The sequence below is a fragment of the Neoarius graeffei genome, chromosome 23 (assembly GCF_027579695.1).
Source record: "Neoarius graeffei isolate fNeoGra1 chromosome 23, fNeoGra1.pri, whole genome shotgun sequence".
Lineage (NCBI taxonomy): Eukaryota > Metazoa > Chordata > Actinopteri > Siluriformes > Ariidae > Neoarius > Neoarius graeffei.
In genome coordinates this window covers 51,666,225-51,689,900 of record NC_083591.1, presented here as the reverse complement: position 1 = coordinate 51,689,900, position 23,676 = coordinate 51,666,225, and the positions used below count along the sequence as shown (strand labels likewise).

The following is a 23,676-nucleotide window of genomic DNA, read 5'->3' as shown; positions in this document are numbered from 1 at the left end:
AGGTCAGAGATTTAGGCCATGCTGACGTATGCTATACTTATTTAGCTGCATTGATATTGATAAGGACTCATTGCTATTCTTATAAAGAATGAATCCCATGTACCTTTGAGTCTGGCTCTGTGTCATTTCCTAACTCACAGGCTTTCTCATAAGATGGGTACAGGTCGCTCCAGCCTTCTGCTGTGCAGTTCCTGTAGATGTAACCTGGAAAATATAACAAGTTAGCTAATATTCAAACTTCTCAACCTTTTCTGACCTACTACCACCTTGTGGAGGACAGTTCCTAAATGAACGGTTTTATATATTACCAAAGTGTGCCAAAATAATCATCTAAATGGGCACTACATGAGATCTGTGATGTGCCAATTGTTAAGAGAATTAAGTTTGCCTTCAGCATTCCAATGCAGATTTTGAATGGCATTAAATAATATTAAGTCAAAAATAGCTTCAAACAATTTGAGAGGCTTTCACAAGTGACTTATGCAGTAGGCTACTATCTAGGCTTGTTTAACACCATAGAGTTATTGTTGCACCTAGTGGTCAGAAATCATCATCTCATCTCAGCCTGCTGTCCCATCTGGGGCAAAGGCCACCAACAAGAGCTCTCCAGGCATCATGATCCTGGGCCAGTCATTCCGGTTGCCCCCAAGCCCATCTTCTTGATGTCCACCTCCAGGTCTCGGCGCCAGGTGTGTTTTGACCTGTCTCTTTTCCTTTTCCCTTGAGGGTTCCAGGGAAGGGCTTGTCTTGTGGTGCTGGAAGCAGGTTTTCAGAGAGTGTGGCCAATCCATCGCCAATGTCTCTGGAGGATCTTATCTTCTACAGGCTGCTGTTTTGTTCTCCACCACAGTTCTTGTTGGCTGATGGTATCAGGCCAGCAGATTCAGATAATCCTTCTGAGGTAAGTATTGATGAATGTCTGGATTCTTTTCTTTTCATGGTTGTGACTGTGGTTTTGGGGCAGCACGGTGGTGTAGTGGTTAGCGCTGTCATCTCACAGCAAGAAGGTCCAGGTTCAAGCCCCGTGGCCGGCAAGGGCCTTTCTGTGTGGAGTTTGCATGTTCTCCCTGTGTCCGTGTGGGTTTCCTCCGGGTGCTCCGGTTTCTCCCACAGTCCAAAGACATGCAGGTTAGGTTAACTGGTGACTCTAAATTGACCGTAGGTGTGAGTGTGAATGGTTGTCTGTGTCTATGTGTCAGCCCTGTGATGACCTGGCGACTTGTCCAGGGTGTACCCCGCCTTTCGCCCGTAGTCAGCTGCGATAGGCTCCAGCTTGCCTGCGACCCTGTAGAACAGGATAAAGCGGATAGAGATGATAAGATGAGACTGTGGTTTTTCAGGTCTCTAGTGGTCAGAAATGAGAAAAAGCAAAATGTGCCAATAGAGGCACATAGGGGCAGGAATCGCACTGCCAAATGGTGACTCCATGAACATAACTATAACTAGCTTACCAAGGTCAATAACTGGCTCACCAAGGTCCTGGTTTTACACCAAACTGAGTTGGTTAAAAAATGTTACAGCTGCCAAGATCTTGTTTTATAGCAAATAATCATAATTCAATCTAAAATATTTCTGCAAACAAACACAAACTGTAAACCCAGACAGTGTGTCTGATGTACAGAATCATTTCTATTGTAAGATACTAGTAGTTTTTGCCTGAATGGCCTGATTTCCTCTGAATGGCCCAGTGGAGAGTTGAGTGGACACATGTGATATATATGTTTTCACTGCGTTCTGTCAAAATTACATAAATTGCTCCCCATGTCTCCTCAGTGAAGAGCAGTGAAGCCCACAATGAAGCCCTAGTGGAAGTCTCCGGTGAGGAGCACTGATTGCGAGGTCCCATACAATCGAAACTCTCAGGCAAGTCAGGGAGGGGATTCCCCACTGAGACTGTGTGCAGTGTATTAGCATGAGCGTGTAGCCTATGGGAAATGATAGTGTCTTGGATTAGCATAGTGTGTTAGTGCGAGCATGTAGCCCATGGGAAATGAATAGGGTGTTGGAATAGCACAAATCCCATGTTTTGGAAAATCGAAAATGTTGTCTTGGGCCCCTCTGGGGTGTCACCAATCCATGTGCAAAGTATGGAGTATGTGCGTCCAGCCATGTCGATTTGCATGAGTGAACAGACAGAGAGACAGAGATACAGACAGCCTTCCTTTAGTAGTATAGATATCTCAAAGATTGGAAGAGTGAAAAGCCAGATTGCAGAATGTATAATATCCGGATATAAGAAATGTGTGTGCACTGTGGTGACCATGTTTATTTATGCAATGACTGAGAAAAAGAAGAAAAATGTATCTTTTTTCCAGTGTTTGAATTGTTTTGGCTAGTTTCAGGTATGTTTTAATGGTTTTTGAAATGTAGTTGGGCTGGAAATTTTGCTGAACCTTGGCATCACTGATTAATGATATTAATGTGCTGAACACAGTTGAACAAACTCACGTCTAAAACCACTCAAAATGAGCATGTTGTTTATTATCAACGGTTTGTTATGGGGTTACTCTAGAAATTCTCTAGATAGTAGCCTGTAGCATAAGTCAATTGTGATAGCTTCTCGAGTTCATTTTGTTTGAGGCTATGTCGTTATTAATGTCGTCCTGTGCAACTAAAATCTCTGATCACAAGCCAGTACTGTTCTTTGTTCTTTTATAAAATATTGTTGCTTACCTTTAAATGATGTAAAATGCATTGTGCATTCATTGTATTTCATGTTAGAGCTTTGTGATCGATCATTCTGGCTATCTGTCGACATTTTGCGTACTAAAGGCCTTGAGATAAACGTACATAACTACATTTGTTCTACTTTTATCCATATTAATCTGCCATAAAAAAGCAAGCTCTTTTGGCAAGAGACAGTTTAGAGAAGTTCATTGAGCACTAAATGAAGAAACACATGACTCTGCTGCACGCATACTATAACTGCTGATGGAAGAATGATGAAAACAGTTATTACCGAAAGAACCCTGTGCCAAGTTTAACAGACTGAAATTTCAGATTATTTCAGGCAATAAAATAATTACTTGAGCTTTTAACACAGTATACAGGCACATCAAGTATCACACTACATCAGCTAGAATGATACTGAGATGTTAACTTGGTTGGAGTTAGTCTCGTTTTTTGTTTGTTTGTTTGTTTGTTTGTTTGTTTGTTTGTTTGTTTGTTTGGGTTTTTTTTTTTTCAAATATATCACAATTCAATAATTCATCCAAAAGGTCAGAATGATTAATTTATGTCATTTAGTGGAGTATATAATTCTTTGTTTGTCTGCTAATAGCGTGGTATCAGAGGGGAACCATCAGGGCCTTCTAGGCCTTCAGAGAAGGCCTAAACATAGCATTTTGAACATTATATTTAATTTCTTTCATCTATTAATTGCTTTCATTCTTTCATAATTTCATTATAATTATTCTCTTCCAATTCTAATTTGGCCTCATTTTATATCAAATTTGCTTTAGAAATGAAAGGGTTACTGTCCTGAAAACATTAAAATCGAGTTATCCAATGAGATTATTTTGTTTGTTGTGTCTAGGCTGAGAAGAGTTTAGAGATGCTCACTCATTGGTTAGGACTTCATTACCGGGACAGAAGGCCATGGTAGTGTATGTTTATGTAGGAAGTGACAGATGAATTAACCAATCGGATTTTGATTTATAGTGGGAGGGACCAAAAATGTATCGCCCTAGGCTTCCCGAACCCCAACGCGAGCTTAACCGCGAGTTGGCGCCGTCAGCACAGCAGTGAAGTCACCTTCCAGCCAGTATAGTGTTCATCAGTAGTGTTAGCGAACGCTAATAAAGCGGTCAAGCCAGTGCTATTGAAAGCAGGTAGCACAGGCTAACAACCGAGAAACTAAGATTTCTGTCTCCAGACTCTTCTTGCACGCTCACTACAGTATTTTTCACTCAGACTTAAGTATTCATTTCCCCATATAATTTACTTACTTACTTTTAAAATCAACATAGACAGCTACACACAATGGAGTGACCTGGCAGCCTGCCGCGAATCCCTTGCAAAATCCTTTGCCCTGTTGCTTTTTTGGTACTGTATCTGGCTATGTTTTGGCTGAGCTCAAGTCCCAGCTCTAATAGCAACACTTCGCTACTGCATGGTATGATAGAGTATATGCCAATGGAGCTATTGCAATGAAAGGTGATTAACAGTGCAAGGCGCATTAGGTGCATTAGCATGCATAGCAATTAGGTCTTTAAAGTTTTATATCAATTCATTTTGTGATTTGCTTTTTCTGAGAAAAATCTTTTTCTGATTCCAGAAACTCCAGCAAAAAAAAGTAGTAATGTAGCCATGCAGTTGGCTGGTAAAAGTGTTCAGAAAAGTAATTACTGTATTATCCCTATTTGGACTCTTACTTCCTGTAACTTTTAAGTCTATTATCTCCTAAGTAACCAGATTTCAGCTTAAAGACAATTTTTAAGGTCTTCAACTGCTGCCAGTAAAAATCAGGACAGGATAAGGCCCAAAAACATTTGGTCCCTCTGTGCAACAAACACTTCAGTCCAATTTATCACAAGACTGACCTGTAAATTTCCATGACCTCAATGCCACACCCCAAGCCATTCAAGACAACAAGACCCTTAGATCTACATGTTTTAGCTATTTTAGCCCTGAGCTTTTTGATTTAGGTTACAGAAAGGCTGCTTCACCTACTGCCTCATCCCTGTTAGCTTTTTGCATGTTCATTAGTGGGTCCATTAACGGAACCAATGTTTGAGAAAATATGCAAATATTCTTCAGAGTCTTCAGATTTCAAAGACAAGGATAGTGTGTGTTTAGGAAGGAATGAAAGCATCTGTGACCCACTTTATCACTCCTCCAATATGCCAAGGGGCCAGAAGCCAAACTAAAGTAGGTTTTAGTGTCATTACAGGAAAGAATGCTCAAAATAACCATATTTCCACTGCTAAACAGTTCAATCTAAAGCAATACAAAAGTCTCTTTCTTTCGGCAGTGTACTTTGATCGCATCACCTTGACGCAGAACAAAGGAAAGCAGTTCTTCATTTGCTGACCTTGCTTGCTAGAAAAGTGTTGGAAAACTTCAGAACAGGACACATTAACCACCTGGCCAACGTCGGCTCTGAGCCAGCAGCGGATTTCGTCCCATTCTGTCTTGCAGCCTAAAACACATAGAAGGAAACAACACCAGGAGTCAACACAAGGTGGACTACAATCAGTCTCACCTGTTAAATCCTGCATGCAAAAAGCATCTTCTATCCATCTCTGCCCAACAGTTTGTGAGTTCCTTTTGCTTTTCGTCCATCATCCATCCTTTCAAATTATTAATTTGTATACTTCATCTTCAAGTTCTTTGATGTGATAAGACAAAGCATTCAGTCAATGACAAGACATTTAAGTGGAACTGCCACCCAAGAAGAGACTGATAACAGGATAGGAATTTCAAGTGGAGGCATTTCTGTTGATGGATTCTTTCCTGGTGCTTCAAACATTTCATTTGCAGGTTGTGGAATTTGGCATAGAAGCTAAAATAAATGATTAAAACTCTGCTTGTCAGTTGGTAATGGAACTGAACATTTGTCACTTATTTAGGACATACATAATGGCCTCTGTATTGAGCCAGACTGATTCTACTGAACTGAAGTACAGCATTTATCAGGACTAGGGATCAAATTCAAAGCAGTCTTTAACTATATAAATGTACTTAATGCTTTCAACTAAGACTGACCTTGGGAAGACTAAAGGAAGGACAGTCATTCCAATTTCCCACTTACAGTCTGTTATTTACTCTTTCAAGCAGAAGCACCATGTTTTATAGCAACAGAGCTCAAATATCTTTTAACCACAATAACTTGGATCCTACCAGGAGTGGGGCTCGAACCCACGAGGACATTTGTCCATTGGATCTTAAGTCCAACACCTTAACCACTCAGCCATCCTGGTTTACACTAGAGGAATTGGTTGGACAAATGGATGGTTGGTTGGTTGGTTCTACAGACGGCTGGACGGTTGGTTGGTTTGGATGGACGGTTGGTTGGACAGACGGACAAATGGTTGGTTGGACAGACAGATGGTTGGTTGGACAGAAAGATGGCTGATTGGTTGGATGGATGGCTAGATGGATGGATGAACAGTTGGTTGGATAGATGTCTGGCTGGACAGATAGATGATCAGACGGATGTTCTACATAATATATTCCATTTGTTCTCCTAAATAATGTTGTCTTTCTGCAGAAAACAAAGGAAAAAATATCCTTTGTCATTTATTTATTTGCCATCTTACATTTCCATGTAGCACCGAGTGTTCTCAGGGATGGCTATAGATACACCATGACTCAAACCATGAAAAATAATTACAGAAGATGCATGAATTCCCACAGCGTTTCAAGTCCTGGTACTCCCACTTATTCTTTAAACTGAAGTACATTGTTTGCTTGTAAAACAGTTTGTCCATTGGCGCTGATGTCCTTAACCACTTGCTGCTTCTCAGTCAGAAGTTGACCAAGAGCCAGAACTTAGAGCCACTTTGTACTTTTAGAAGGTCTGGATCAAGAGATTGAACCTCCAGTGGATTCATGCATTCATGAGAAACAATACATAGTTTACAATCAATTAATAGGTTTGTGCCCAATGCAGGGCCGGGTCAAGCTGATGAGTGGAAACTGTCTTGAATACAGTGGCACCTTCATTATATTGAAAGTAGTGTATAATTCTAACCTGGTAAAGAGATTCTCTGACAACTCATTACATAAGGCTGTGCTTGGTTTAAGTAGCTGGGAATATTTTGACATTTCCAGATTTCCAAAGAGTGTATTTAAATTCAGTCTCTTAAGAACACTAAAATCAACAACAACAACAATGACAACAACCTCAGAAACACCCACATTACTGCACACAGAAGATGGTTTCTGGAGAAAAGTGGTGGAGATGAATTGAGTTTTAGACAGCAGTAAATTTTGGCTGCAAAAATGGTTTCCAAAGGAATGTCCTTGAGACTTACACTGCTGCAACAACAACAATAATAAAAAACAAAGGAAAATGAATTGAGAGGCAGGCTCTCCAACATTTCTAAATTTATGCACACAGAAAGTAAGAACATAATCAATCAATCAATCAGTCGGGCTTCCGGTCTGTGCGAATATGGAGTAGATGCACATTTTCATGCTCCCACCTAATAAGCAATTTTCAACAATTTAGCCCCCTTATTTTACTACCCTACGAACATTCATTTATAGTTTTTAACTCCCAACGACCAACCTCTTCAAAATGCCAAAGATAACTCTGCACCTAGCCAGACTGACATGGATGGAAAAGCACAGAGAGGCCCTTTCAACTGAGTTCAGAACTGCATTCTCTGCCTTTGAAACAAAACTGGAGGCGATTCATTCAAAAGTCGAGGGTCATGACAAACGTCTGTTGTCCCTTGAGTCCAACGCCAATACAGTCAGTGATAGCATCAGAGCCTTAGAGATGAACTGCTCAGCCCTAGCCAATGACAATGCTAAGCTAAAAGCAAAGGTCATGGATCTGGAAGGACGGAGTCGGAGGAATAACATTCGTATCATAGGCCTACCAGAGTCTGTCAAAAGTGCTCGTCCAACAGAATTCTTTTCTGGGTTCTTGGTGGAGGTACTGGGGGAGCGTATCCTTTCTTCTTCTCCGGAACTAGACCGTGCACATTGCGCCCTCTCCTCCAGGCCAAAACCAGGTGAGAAACCTCGATCGGTCATTATCTGCTTCCATAAATTTCAAGTTCATGACCTGGTGATTCGTGAGTCCCGCAAAATGAGAGGTAAACTCTGTTATCGAGGCAATCCAATACACATTTTTGAGGATTATAGTCCTGACGTTTTGGAACAACGATCCGAATACCGAGATGTCATGAAGGTGCTCTACAATCTCAGCCTCAAACCTGTTCTCCACTACCCGGCTAAGTTGTTCGTCACGCTTGAAAAGGAAGGCAAGAAGCGGCTGTTTTCTCCCAAGAAGGCTCAGGTGCTGGTGTCTTCTTATCACGGTTCAGAGACTAGCAACGAGTAGGCATGGACCGTATGCCTCAGGCGCTAACTCAGCCTCATTCTCTGCGTTGATGATGGACACCTTTTTCCAGCCATTTGTGCACAATCGTTCATAACTCAGCTAGCCTTTGCTTGATACTCCTGGAGGCTGTGGATTCAATGTGCAGTGAGTTTGTATTTGAGTAATTGCTGTTTTGTTTATCATGCGATGTTGTTTATTCACACATTTAGCGGGCTAGGTGAGTCACCAGGCATTAGTAGCCTTCTCGTCTCTTAGTATTAAATAGCCTACAGCATTACTGACCCCAGCTAGACTGCTAATACCACCTACTCCTAGTTCTAGTGGGAGCTGACTTAAACCTGTTACTTGGATTGTTCAAGGGATTCTTTTTTATTCCACGGGTGCATACTTATAGTCTTGTGGGTTGTGTGTTTTAGACCTGAGTGCCCAAGTTATGCATTGAAGCAGTGGTTGCTACCTTCTGGGTAGCCTCCTGGTGATGGGGGAGGGTTTGGATAATGGGCTGGGATGTGGTCTATGTGTTTTGTTTGTTTGTGGGTTTTTTTATTATTACTATTTCCTTTGTTTTTCAGCCAGCAGCTACACACCTTTTTTTCCCTTTTGACAGTAAGCACACTTTATAAAGCTAGACATTGCCATAGCACACTTCTACAATTCAAATGTAGGGACAGGGATATAAATTTGTGAGTTGGAATGTAAGAGGCCTTGGTCGTGTTATAAAATGAGCTAAAGTAATGGCGCATCTTAAGTCCATGTTTTTGCAGGAAACACACATTAAGCAAAGTACTAAAGGGAAATTCAAGGTTAGCTGGGTGGACCAAATATATCAAGCTAATTTCACCACTAAAGCTAGGGGAGTGGCGATTTTAATTAGGAAAAACATCCCTTTCATTCAGTCCTCTACAAGTAGTGATCCCAATGGTAGGTTCTTAATAGTGGCCGGAAACTTGAATTCTGTTCCAGTAACGCTTATCAGTCTCTATGCACCTAAATTTGACAACCCAGACTTTTTTCAAAAGGTCTTTAATGTGATTCCAGACATTTCTAACACTAGCATTATAATTGGAGGGGACTTAAACTGTGTTTTGGATCCACTCTTGGATAAACAGTTCTCCAAATCTCTCCATCAGTCAAACTCAAGCATTCGTTTGAACACTTTGATTGACAACCTCAACTTAGTTGACATATGGAGGCTTAAGCATCCAACTGTAAGAGACTATTCTTTCTTTTCCCCAGTGCATAAGTCCTATTCACGTATTGATTATTTCTTATTGGAGTCTAAATTATTGGCAACAGTGGGCACTGTATCATATCATCCCATTGTTATATCAGATCACGCCACACTGTCCATGCCTCTTAAAATTGGTGAAGGTAGACCTAATGGTGGTCAATGGCACTTCGATTCGACATTATTAAGCGATGAACTCTTCACTAATTATCTACAAGAACAGATTTCTTACTTCACTACGAATGATACAGGTGATGTCAATGATTCCATCCTCTGGGAATCCCTGAAGGCAGTCATCAGGGGCTGTATCATAGCCTATGTCTCTAGCAAAAGAAAAAGTGAAGGCAGTAGGCTAAAAGACATAGAACGTGACCTGCGTGCCCAAGAAGATTTATTTAAGACTAACCCTAATGATGCTACTCTTGAGACTATCACCAGTTTGAAATTTCAATATAACACCATTGTTTCTCAGAGAGTTGGTTCATTGCTTGCTAAAACGCAACAAAAATACTTTGAGCCCCACAGACTGCTTGCAAGGCAACTGTGTCACTCTCAGGCCTCACGTGCCATTCATAAAATTAGGGACAGACAAGGCAATATTATTACAGATCCTTCTAAGTTCAACAATTCTTTTGCATCATTTTATGAAGATCTCTATCAATCTAAAGTCAAAACCATTGATGCACAGAAAATAAATAATTTCCTGGAGAGCAGTAAACTCCCTACTTTAGATGAAACAGCAGCTAAAGCAATGGATGCTGTTATAACTCTAGAGGAGCTGCAAACTCATACATGTCAACCTTTGGTCAATCAAACCTGTATAACCAACCTCCAAAATCCGTATTTCCCTTATAAAATCCTTATAAGATGCAAATTAAAATAATTTACCTAAAATTTGAATGATAATTAACAATTATATATCCAAGTTACTTTTTATTCAATATTAATAACAATAAACCTTCAGAATGAATACAAAGCTCCAATGTTTGACAAAAACACAAAGTGTCACTCTAATGTTCTGAATTGTACTCCATGACAGCTTTTTTTAGCAGTCTGCACCAATACCTCACTAGGCTGCATGTCACAACAAGTGTCTGTGTTGATCTTGCCGGAGTGCCCATTCAGAATCTTTTCAGTCACTAGTGAAAGTCGCTCAGGTGGAAATATGCTTTTCAAACAAAATGTTACTTCCCGGTTGACGGGATTCTCGCAATGCGGTGTGCGCATGATCAAAAGTGGAACGAAGTCTCACTACCACAAGATAATGCGCGATTTCATAAGACTCTTTACTGGCTGTTTGTGCTTTCTGTGGTGTACAGTACGTTTGTAAATGTTATGCGCTCTTTTATCATCGTGGGAATTGATTATAGCTCTAAATAAATATTGAAGTTTTTTTAAAGAATCCATATAACTTTATTTGTATGCCCGTATACTATGTTTATTGAATCAAATCCGTATAAAATACGGACATTCCGTATAGGTTGACGTATGCAAACTGCTATTTCTCAGTTCCCTAACAATAAAGCCCCTGGCCCTGACGGGTTTACTATTGAGTTCTATAAAAAGTACCTACCAAGTCTTGCACCGTTGCGTTTACATATGTTTGCCCATTCCAAAGAAGTTGCAGAACTGCCTCCCTCCCTTTACAACGCAAACATTGCCTTGATCCTTAAAAAGGACAGAGATTCCTTGGAAATGTCATCTTATCGTCCAATTTTTCTCCTTCAGATGGAAACTAAAATACTCAGTAAGGTTTTGGCTAATAGACTCTGTAAATATATAGCTAGGTTAATACACCCCGATAAAACTGGCTTCGTTCCAGGGCGACATATATTTTTCAATCTACAACGCCTTTTCAACATTATGTACCAGAAGCAGAGGGAAGAGTGTGTAGTAATTGCCTTAGATGCTGAAAAGGCTTTTGATTATATTGAATGGAAGTATATGTTAACCACCCTGAAACACTTTGGCTTTGGGCCAGACTTTGTCAAATGGATTGAGATAATCTATGCTCACCCCCGAGCTTCGATTATTACTAATGGTGACCTCTCACAACCATTCTCTCTCCACAGAGGTGTTCGCCAGGGATGTTCCTGCTCACCTTATCTATTCAACCTTGCCATTGAGACTCTGGCTAGTCATATTAGATTAAACCAGGAGATTGCTCCAATCCAAATGTATGGCGTAGAGAATAAAATATCTCTATTTGCAGATGACATTACAATATTCTTGTCATGCCCCAGGTCTTCTATCCCTCCACTTCTTCAACTGATTGATTCTTTTGGCAGCTTTTCTGGCTACAAGATCAATTGGGGAAAGAGCGAACTGATGCCCATATCGGAGCAGGTAGACATACATTTTCTACATTCCACACCCTTTAAAATTGCGAAGGACCAATTCAAAACCTTGGGTGTTATTGCAACCAAGGAGCATGGTAAACTCCTCATTAGCAACTGGGAATCTAAGATACAACAGCTTAAGCAAAATATACTATTTTGGAACAAATTGAGGGCAAATGTATTTTACTTCCACTTGGTTGCTTGTATTACCTTACTGAGTCCTTTAATAAATATACATTGAAAAAAAATCAATCAATCAGTCAATCAGTCAGTCAATCAGTCAGTCAGTCAATCAATCAGTCAATCTGTCAGTCAATCAATCATTCAGTCAGTCAATCAATCACTCAATCAATCAGTCAATCAATCAATTAATCAAGCAATCATTCAGTCAGTCAGTCAATCCATCAGTCAAGCAATCATTCAATCAGTCAATCCGTCAGTCAATCAATCAATCAATTAATCAATCAATCCATCAATCAATCATTCAGTCAGCCAATCAATCAGTCAATCCGTCAGTCAGTCAATTAATCAATGAATCATGCAGTCAATCAATTACTCAGTCAGTCGATCAATCAATCATTCAGTCAGTCAATTAATCAATCAGTTGATTAATCAATCAATCAATCACTAATAGTCTACATCAATGAAGTATAAAATATCAGCCTCATTAAGGTATATATTGAAACTATTATGCTTAAATTCCTTCCATTTCCACTCACAACACTTTTTTTATTTAAACTGTCATTAGATGTAAGTAGATGTTATTTATAATACTTGTTTTTGATTAATTGAGATTTAGATGCAAACTTTGCAACTATAAGAACTCAATGATGATGGGTTGTTAAAATGAATTAATATTTAATAACTAGACTACATTTCCGCAGAGAACATGCAAAGTGTGCTTGCTTAGCTGTAGCAGAACAGCTATCATGCTAGCATGCTAAAAGCTAGCATGCCAACATGCTAATGCCAACATGCTAATGCCAACATGCTAACAACTAGCATGCTAACAGTTAGTATACTAACATGCTAACAGCATACTAACATGCTAAAAGCTAGCATGTTAACATGTCAATGCTAACATGCTAAAAGATAACATGCTAACAGCTAGCATTCTAACATGCTAATGATTAACATGCTATTTGTTAAAATTCTAACACTTTAAGGCTAATATGCTGACAGCTATCATGCTAACAGCTAACATGCTAATGGCTAGTATGTTAACTTTTAGCATGCTAACACACTGAGGGTGACATGCTAACAGCTAACATGCTCAGTTGCCAGTTAGCATGCTAACATGCTCAGGCAAACTCTCTAACAGCAAACATGTGAACTCTGCATGCTCCCATGCTAATCCTAACATGTTAACGGGGAGACCACAGTCTGTACGGGTCAGCAGCAACTCCTCCAGCACCATCACACTAAACACGGGGGCCCCCCAAGGATGTGTGCTAAGCCCCCTCCTCTTCACTTTGCTGACCCACAACTGCACACCAACATCCAGCTCAAATCTCTTCATTAAGTTTGCGGATGACACGACTGTGGTGGGTCTCATCAACAATGGCGATGAGACAATCTACAGGAGTGAGGTGAGCCGCTTGGCCATGTGGTGCAAGGACAACAATCTCTGTCTGAACGTGGAGAAGACGAAGGAGATTGTTGTGGACTTCAGGAGAGAGCACACCCAGCATGCTCCACTAACTATCAACGATGCTGCAGTGGAGAGGGGGAGCAGCACCAAGTTTCTGGGTGTGCACATCTCTGAAGACCTGTCCTGGAGCAACAACACCGCATCACTGGCCAAAAAACCCCAACAGCGTCTGTACTTCCTCCGCAAACTGAGGAGAGCAAGAGTCCCGGCCCCCATCATGCACACATTCTACAGAGGCACCATCGTGAACATTCTGACCAGCTGCATCACCGTGTGGTATGGCGCCTGCACCATGTCCTGCTGCAAGACTCTGCAGCGCATCGTGAGAGCAGCTGAGAGGATCATTGGTGTCTCTCTCCCTTCTCTAATGGATATTTATAACTCCCGCCTCACCCGCAAAGCCATCAGGATTGCAGGTGACCCCACCCACCCATCTCACAGCCTCTTCAGCCTGCTGCCGTCGGGGAGGAGACTGCGGAGTCTCCGGGCCAAAACCAGCAGGCTCAAGAACAGTTTCTTTCACCAGGTGGTCAGGAGGCTCAACTCCCTCCCTGTTCTGCCCCTCCTCCCCCCTCTGCCCCCTGCCACAGATTCTGCTCGCACACCCCCCTGCCCCCCCTTCAGCATCTGACATGTCATCCTCACAGTTTCCCCCCCAACACACACACACACACACACACACACACACACATCTCATTGTTCATTAACACACTGAACTCAGGGACTGCACACCTCACTTTACCTCGTTCATTAACACACTGAACTCAGGGACCGCACACCTCACTTTACCTCACTCATTTGCACTATTCCGCACTACCTCACCTTAACAGCTGCTAGTTTGTTTACACTGCTTATTTCATGTTTCATGTTTACCTGCTATACCTCAAGTGCCCTTGACTGTTTGGTTATTTGTACCAATTTATGTGTGTGTGTGTGTGTGTGTGTGTGTGTGTGTGTGTGTTTAGTCTAGTTCATATCTAGAGTGTTTATACTGTTTATATTGTCTGAGTGTTTAGTCTATGTCTTGTTTTATCTAGTGTTTACAATGTTTATTTATACTGTTTATATTGTTTGAGTGTTTAGTCTATGTCTAGTTCCTATCTAGAGTGTTTATACTGTTTATATTATTTGGTTTTTTTCAATTATTCTATTTTTATTTATTGCATTGCCAGTTTGCACCGTGGGTCAGAGAGGACTGATATTTCATCTGTGCTGTATGTCGAGCATGTATAGCATATTTGACAATAAAGTTGACTTGACTTGACTTGACTTGACTTAACAGCTCTCATGATAACATGCTAATGGTGAACATGCTAACAACTCACGAGCTAACAGCAGGCATGATATCGTAATGGGTAACATGCTAACAGCTAGCATGGTAACACGTGAATGCTTATATGCTAATTGCTATCGTGTGTGCGTGTAAGTATTCCTAATAAAGTGGCCATTGAGTTGAAGTTGATTTGCTGTCAAAGTCTTAAATGAGCAGATCCTTGCCAAATGCATCATCACCTATGGGGGAAGGGAGGAATGACTCAGTCAAGCTTCCATTGATTAGCGGCAAAATGGAGAAAAAATGGACAGATGAAAGGCGAGAGAAAGGCGAGTGCGGGTCAGAACCGATATCATGTGTGTGATGGGTGATTTGGCCTGAGGTGCCGTATGAAGTTTGGTGGATGTGTGGTGAAGTGTTACTGAGCAAAACTCCATTCATTTGAATGGGGCCAAAAATCAATGGAAGCCTATGGAGGTAAAAAGAGATGCGTGAAAACCAAGGAAAAGACGAGTGCAGGTCTCAGATGAGGGGACGGATCTGTGCGGGGACTTGGCCTGAGGCATCAAGTGAAGTTTCTTGAAGTTTGGCCACTTGGTTAAAAAAAAATTGATGGAGAGTGAAAGTTTTTCTCCTGAAACACCATTCATTTTCAATGGGGCCAAAAATCAATGCAAGCCTATGGAGGAAAACGGGATGAGCAAAAAGAAAGGAAAAATATAGCTGCAAGCAGCAATGCGGGGCCAAGCAGTGTGACCCAGCCTAAGTTGCCATGGCAACAGAAAGAACTGACCAGGCAGACAGTTAGTCTAAAGTTACTATGTACCAAGTTTGGGAGAAATTGGTCAAAAATTGAGGGAGGAGAAGGATTTTAATAGATTTTCACAAATTTCAAAATTTTGGAAAATCTACCTGGTGGAATATGACGCCATAGGGCGTGTTGGATTCGTTTTGACGGAAGGATTCCAGAGATAGTGGAATTTTGTTTCTGCCCAAAACGCATCATGAGATATGAGCCAAAAATCATTTTTCCTAGTTATAGCGCCCCCTAGCGGCCTATTTGGTCCAAATGTTTTGTTTTCCTTTGGGGTGGCGTGGGGCATAAAGCCACCAAGTTTCGTTAAGATACGCCAAAGGACGGCCGAGATATGAGCACACTTCCTGATTGGCGTCTGCGCATCCAAATTTGATTGGATGCCACGGCCAAACGCATAAGAAATTCTAAAAACCGGGTAAGTTTCTTGTGCAGCTTCGTCCATCCTTGCCAAGTACCAAGTTTGGGAAAAATTGATCAAAAATTGAGGGAGGAGAAGCATTTTAATTGATTTTCACAAAATTCAAAATGGCGGAAAATCTACCAGGTGGAATATGACGAGACAGGGAGCGTTGGATTCGGACTGAAGGAACGATTCCAGCGATACTAAGCTTTTGACGATCAGACCTATGGTTCAAAAGTAACAAGCAGAAATGTACCTGCGACTTTGACCCGTTGGTGGCGCTAGAGAGTTTGATGTGGTGAGTTGAAATTTGGTGACAAGAACCTTGAGACAGCCTAGAATCAGTGTGCCAAATTTGAATACCTCTCGTCTGACGGTTCTATGGGTTGCCATAGAATTTCATTGATTTTAACAAAATTCAAAATGGCGGAAAATCCTCAAGGCAGAATATGACGTCATAGGTCGCGATGGATTCGTCTTGACCCAACGATTCCAGAGATAGTGGAATTTTGTTTCTGCCCCAAACGCATCATGAGATATGAGCCAAAAGACATTTTTCCTAGTTATAGCGCCCCCTAGCAGCCAATTTGTGCCAATTTTTTTGTGTTCCTTCCGGGAGGGGTGGGGCATAATCTCACCAAGTTTCGTTAAGAGACGCCAAAGGGCGGCTGAAATATGAGCACACTTCCTGTTTGGCGTCTGCGCAGCCAAATTTGATTGGCTGCCACGGCCAAACGCTTATGAAATTCTAAAATCCGGGTAAGATTCTTGTGCAGCTTAGTCCACAGTTGCCATCTACCAAGTTTGGGAGAAATTGCTCAAAAATTGAGGGAGGAGAAGCATTTTAAGTGATTTTCACAAAATTCAAAATGGCGGGAAAACTATATGGGCGGAAAATGACGTCATGGGGTGCTTTGGATTCGTCTTGACCCAAGGATTCCAGGGATACCAAGTTTTTGAAAATCGGACCAACGGTTCAAAAGTTACAAGCAGAAATGTACCTGCAACTTTGACCTGCTGGTGGCGCTAGAGGGTTGGGGGTGGGGACCTAAAAATTGTTGTGGGGAATGCTGAGACTGTCTAGAATGTGTGTGCCAAATTTGAGCATTTTCCTATGTGTGGTTCTATGGGCTGCCATTGACATCCCATAGGAGAAGAAAGTTGAATAATAAATATAGCTGCAAGCAGCAATGCGGGGCCAAGCAGGGTGACCCAGCCTAAGTTGCCATGGCAACAGAAAGAACTGACCAGGCAGACGGTCATAGGCACGCACAGGAAGTGTTTACAAGCAGAAATGTACCTCCAACCAGATTGTTAGAGGCATACACGGCTTCACCGTCAAATTCGATTGACTGTGATGGCTGAAATTACTTCAAGTGTACTAGGTGTGTGTGTGTGTGTGTGTGTGTGTGTGTGTGTGTGTGTGTGTGTGTGTGCTAAAAGACTGCTGAGATATGAGCTCAATGATATATGAGCCAAAACACATTTTGGAAAGTTATAGCGCCCCCTAATGGCCAATGTGCACCAAATGTGGTATGGGCCCTCTTGGAGGGGTGGGGCATAATCCCACCAAGTTTGGTTAAGAATGGTCAAAGGGCCGCCGAGATATAAGCACACTTCCTGTTTCGCATCTGCACAGCCAAATTTGATTGGCTGCCACGGCCAAACGCTTATGAAATTCAAAAAACCGGGTAAGTTTTATGTGCAGCTTAGTCCAAAGTTGCCATATACCAAGTTTGGAACGAATTGGCCAAAAATTGAAGGAGGAGAAGCATTTTAATTGATTTTCACAAAATTCAAAATGGCGGAAAATATACAAGGCGGAATATGACGACATAGGATGCGTTGGATTCGTTTTGACCCAAGGATTCCAGCGATACACAGATTTTGACGATCAGACATACGGTTCAAAAGTAACAAGCAGAAATGTACATGCAACTTTGGCCTGTTGTTGGCGCTAGAGAGTTTGAGGTGGTGAGTTGAAATTTGCTGACAAGAACGTTGAGCCAGCCTAGAATCAGTGTGCCAAATTTGAAAACCTGTCGTCAGACGGTTCTATGGGTTGCCATAGAATTTCATTGATTTTAACAAAATTCAAAATGGCGGAAAATCCTCAAGGCAGAATATGACGTCATAGGGTGCGATAGATTCGTCTTGACCCAAGGATTCCATAGGCAGTGGAATTTTGTTTCTAGCCAAAACGCATCATGAGATATGAGCCAAAAGACATTTTTCCTAGTTATAGCGCCCCCTAGCAGCCAATTTGTTCCAAATTCTTTGGGGTCCTTCATGGAGGGGTGGGGCATAAACCCACCAAGTTTCGTTAAGAAACGCCAAAGGGCGGCCGAAATATGAGCACACTTCCTGTTTGGCGTCTGCGCCTCCAATTTTGATTGGCTGCCACGGTCAAACGCTTATGAAATTCTAAAAACCGGGTAAGTTTCTTGTGAAGCTTAGTCCAAAGTTGCCATCTACCAAGTTTGGGAGAAATTGGTCCAAAATTGAGGGAGGAGAAGCATTTTAATTGATTTTCACAAAATTCAAAATGGCGGGAAAACTATATGGGCGGAAAATGACGTCATGGGGTGCTTTGGATTCGGCTTGACCCAAGGATTCCAGGGATACCAAGTTTTTGAAAATCGGACCAACGGTTCAAAAGTTACAACCAGAAATGTACCTGCAACTTTGACCTGCTGGTGGCGCTAGAGGGTTGGGGGTGGGGACCTACAAATTGTTGTGGGGAATGCTGAGACTGTCTAGAATGTGTGTGCCAAATTTGAGCATTTTCCTATGTGTGGTTCTATGGGCTGCCATTGACATCCCATAGGAGAAGAAAGTTGAATAATAATAATAATAATAATAATAATAAGAAAACCGACAAACTCATTAGGGGCCTTCGCCAGCTTCGCTGCTTGGCCCCTAATAATAAATATAGCTGCAAGCAGCAATCCGGGGCCAAGCAGTGTGACCCAGCCTAAGTTGCCATGGCAACAGAAACTACTGACCAGGCAGACGGTCATAGGCACGCGCAGGAAGTGTTTACAAGCAGGAATGTACCTCCAACCAGACGGTTAGAGGCATGCACGGCTTCACCGTCAAATTCGATTGACTGTGATGGCTGAAATTACTTCCAGTGTACTAGGTGTGTGTGTGTGTGTGTGTGTGTCTGTGCTAAAAGACTGCTGAGATATGAGCTCAATGATGTAAGAGCCAAAACACATTTTGGAAAGTTATAGCGCCCCCTAATGGCCAATGTGCACCAAATGTGGTATGGGCCATTTTGGAGGGGTGGTGCATAATCCCACCAAGTTTGGTTAAGAAAGGTCAAAGGGCTGCCGAGATATGAGCACACTTCCTGTTTCGCGTCTGCACAGCCAAATTTGATTGGCAGCCACGGCCAAACGCTTATGAAATTCGAAAAACCGGGTAAGCTTTTAGTGCAGCTTAGTCCAAAGTTGCCATGTACCAAGTTTGGAAGGAATTGGTCAAAAATTGAGGGAGGAGAAGCATTTTAATTGATTTTCACAAAATTCAAAATGGCGGAAAATATACCAGGCGGAATATGACGCCATAGGGTGCGTTGGATTCGGGTTGACCCAAGGATTCCAGCCATACTAAGATTTTGACGATGAGACATACGGTTCAAAAGTAACAAGCAGAAATGTACTTGCAACTTTGACCTGTTGTTGGCGCTAGAGAGTTTGAGATGCTGAGTTGAAATTTGCTGACAAGAACCGTGAGGCAGCCTAGAATCAGTGTGCCAAATTTGAAAACCTGTCGTCAGACGGTTCTATGGGTTTCCATAGAATTTCATTGATTTTAACAAAATTCAAAATGGCGGAAAATCCTCAAGGCAGAATATGACGTCATAGGGTGCGATAGATTCGACTTGAGCCAAGGATTCCATAGGCAGTGGAATTTTGTTTCTAGCCAAAACGTATCATGAGATATGAGCCAAAAGACATTTTTCCTAGTTATAGCGCCCCCTAGCAGCCAATTTGTTCCAAATTTTTTGGGGTCCTTCATCGAGGGGTATGGCATAAACTCACCAAGTTTCGTTAAGATACGCCAAAGGGCGGCCGAAATATGAGCACACTTCCTGTTTGGCGTCTGCGCCGCCAATTTTGATTGGCTGCCACGGCCAAACGCTTATGAAATTCGAAAAACCGGGTAAGTTTTTAGTGCAGCTTAGTCCAAAGTTGCCATGTACCAAGTTTGGAAGGAATTGGTCAAAAATTGAGGGAGGAGAAGCATTTTAATTGATTTTCACAAAATTCAAAATGGCGGAAAATATACCAGGCGGAATATGACGCCATAGGGTGCGTTGGATTCGGGTTGACCCAAGGATTCCAGCCATACTAAGATTTTGACGATGAGACATACGGTTCAAAAGTAACAAGCAGAAATGTACTTGCAACTTTGACCTGTTGTTGGCGCTAGAGAGTTTGAGATGCTGAGTTGAAATTTGCTGACAAGAACCGTGAGGCAGCCTAGAATCAGTGTGCCAAATTTGAAAACCTGTCGTCAGACGGTTCTATGGGTTTCCATAGAATTTCATTGATTTTAACAAAATTCAAAATGGCGGAAAATCCTCAAGGCAGAATATGACGTCATAGGGTGCGATAGATTCGACTTGAGCCAAGGATTCCATAGGCAGTGGAATTTTGTTTCTAGCCAAAACGCATCATGAGATATGAGCCAAAAGACATTTTTCCTAGTTATAGCGCCCCCTAGCAGCCAATTTGTTCCAAATTTTTTGGGGTCCTTCATCGAGGGGTATGGCATAAACTCACCAAGTTTCGTTAAGATACGCCAAAGGGCGGCCGAAATATGAGCACACTTCCTGTTTGGCGTCTGCGCCGCCAATTTTGATTGGCTGCCACGGCCAAACGCTTATGAAATTCTAAAAACCGGGTAAGTTTCTTGTGCAGCTTAGTCCAAAGTTGCCATCTACCAAGTTTGGGAGAAATTGGTCCAAAATTGAGGGAGGAGAAGCATTTTAAGTGATTTTCACAAAATTCAAAATGGCGGGAAAACTATATGGGCGGAAAATGACGTCATGGGGTGCTTTGGATTCGTCTTGACCCAAGGATTCCAGGGATACCAAGTTTTTGAAAATCGGACCAACGGTTCAAAAGTTACAAGCAGAAATGTACCTGCAACTTTGACCTGCTGGTGGCGCTAGAGGGTTGGGGCTGGGGACCTAAAAATTGTTGTGGGGAATGCTGAGACTGTCTCCAATGTGTGTGCCAAATTTGAGCATTTTCCTATGTGTGGTTCTATGGGCTGCCATTGACTTCCCATAGGAGAAGAAAGTTGAATAATAATAATAATAATAATAATAATAATAAGAAAACCGACAAACTCATTAGGGGCCTTCGCCAGCTTCGCTGCTTGGCCCCTAATAATAATAATAAGAAAACCGACAAACTCATTAGGGGCCTTCGCCAGCTTCGCTGCTTGGCCCCTAAATATGAGTGCGGGTCAGAACTGATTGCATGTATGTGTCGGGGGAGTTGACCTGAAGTATCACATGAGGTTTGGTGCATCTGCGATGGAGCGTGTCTGAGTAGGACGATTCGATTCATGAGCCCTATTCATTCTCTATGGGAAAAAAACAAAAGAAAAATGACAAGAACAAGAGAACGGGCACGTTGATCCAAAAGCTGTATACAAGCACACTACACCACTTCGGGCCAGACGTCTCAGAGTTGGAATGGTGTCTCTATCTCGAACGCCCTAGGAGGAGTAGTGGATCCAAAAAATGTGTCGGAATAAGGCAGAATAAGTACAATGGTGTGCTTGCCTTCGGCTGCTGTGTGCTTGAGCAAGTACACTAATTAATAATTAATACCCCTACACTGTCCGAAGTAGGGCTAAAGTAGGAGTCCATTTCTGTCCCCCAAGGTACAAGCTACACTAATGTACCCCCTAGAGTTCAATATTGTACTTCAAGGTAACTATGTGTATCTTTTTAGGGCCAAAAAATAACATATATGTTCCCAAGCAGGATATAAAGGGTACAAATAAGTACCTTAGAAGGTACTGCCCCAGTGACAAGCCATTGTACCCCTAAAGGTACAATAATTAAATAATATTGGCTGGCGTTGAATGGTATATCAAATATATTCCATTCAGCTAGCATGATATCTGATATACCATGAAAAAAGCCAGCCAATATTATTATTATTATTATTCCTTTCAGGTGTTCAATGCATCTTTCTCTTTCAAAATTCTCTCAAAAGTGTCCGTATTTAACAAAGCAAACCTGGTGGCCATGTTTGTTTACAAATTGTCACAGTTGCTTGCTAATGCAGAAGTTTTCCGTCTCCGACATGTGATGTCATGTTGTCTTGACAACCAATCAAACAATATCGTAAACCATATTCAACGCTCATTCTCCATTGGGTAGAGTGATGTAATACATGTAGGATAATTGATATGCTAGCAATATTGCATGCCATCGAACCAAACGAATGAAACCCACTAGAAGGGAATAGAACACATGTTTTTATTCCATCAAAAGAGTGTCCTGTATATGTAATCTCATCTCATCTCATTATCTCTAGCCGCTTTATCCTTCTACAGGGTCGCAGGCAAGCTGGAGCCTATCCCAGCTGACTACGGGCGAAAGGCGGGGTACACCCTGGACAAGTCGCCAGGTCATCACAGGGCCGACACATAGACACAGACAACCATTCACACTCACGTTCACACCTACGGTCAATTTAGAGTCACCAGTTAACCTAACCTGCATGTCTTTGGACTGTGGGGGAAACCAGAGCACCTGGAGGAAACCCACACGGACATGGGGAGAACATGCAAACTCCACACAGAAAGGCCCTTGTCGGCCACGGGGCTCGAACCCGGACCTTCTTGCTCTGAGGCGACAGCGCTAACCACTACACCACCGTGCCGCCCCTGTATATGTAATAATGTACTTTATTTTCTGAGAGTGTAGGGTCTAGAAAGCGACTGTGACAATTTGTTGCATACCAGATGCCAAATTTGTTCCTTGGACTGTAAGACTGAGATTAAAAAAAAAGTGTTTGCTTGTTTTGCTTAATTTCTTCCACTGTGTTTAAATTAAATAATCAGATTCTAATGTAGGGGCGGCACGGTGGTGTAGTGGTTAGCGCTGTCGCCTCACAGCAAGAAGGTCCGGGTTCGAGCCCCATGGCCGGTGAGGGCCTTTCTGTGCGGAGTTTGCATGTTGTCCGCGTGGGTTTCCTCCGGGTGCTCCGGTTTCCCCCACAGTCCAAAGACATGCAGGTTAGGTTAACTGGTGACTCTAAATTGACCGTAGGTGTGAATGTGAGTGTGAATGGTTGTCTGTGTCTATGTGTCAGCCCTGTGATGACCTGGCGACTTGTCCAGGGTGTACCCCGCCTTTCGCCCGTAGTCAGCTGGGATAGGCTCCAGCTTGCCTGCGACCCTGTAGAACAGGATAAAGCGGCTAGAGATGATGAGATGAGATTCTAATGTTATCACATGTTGTGTTATTTTCTAGAGAAAATAATCTGGTGTTCCAGGAAATTGCGGGTCTTTTACTGTATTTGCTACACATATGAATGACACACTTTAATATAATGCCATCTTTGCACCTTGTGCTAAAATAATTCTAAAACATGTTGAAATTAAAATGGCTTCATGGTAATACACGTTCTTGTCTGGTTCTAGGAAAAGACCCCAGAGTTGCTGTTTACCTGCTTAACACAATTAAGTCAAGGCAAGTCAAGTTTGTTTGTATAGCGCTTTTAACAATAAGCATTGTCGCAAAGCAGCTTTACAGAATTTGAACGACTTAAAACATGAGCTAATTTTATCCCTAATCTATCCCCAATGAGCAAGCCTGTGGCGACGGTGGCAAGGAAAAACTCCCTCAGATGACATGAGGAAGAAACCTCGAGAGGAACCAGACTCAAAAGGGAACCCATCCTCATTTGGGCAA

General features: G+C 42.0%; 1 protein-coding gene and 1 non-coding gene across 2 annotated transcripts in view; both read right to left on the bottom strand.

Moving 5' to 3' along the window:
* ghrhra (growth hormone releasing hormone receptor a) overlaps positions 1-23,676 on the bottom strand; it is a 70,399-nt gene that overhangs the window by 29,566 nt on the left and 17,157 nt on the right. Inside the window, exons 3-4 of the mRNA XM_060905431.1 lie at positions 5,033-5,140; positions 104-204 (exon numbers count right to left, since the gene is read on the bottom strand). Of these exons, the coding sequence (XP_060761414.1) occupies positions 104-204; positions 5,033-5,140 (209 nt within the window). The remainder of the gene's footprint in view (positions 1-103; positions 205-5,032; positions 5,141-23,676) is intronic.
* Positions 5,839-5,921, bottom strand: trnal-uaa (transfer RNA leucine (anticodon UAA)). Its single transcript has one exon. It is a non-coding gene; the product is annotated as a tRNA-Leu (tRNA).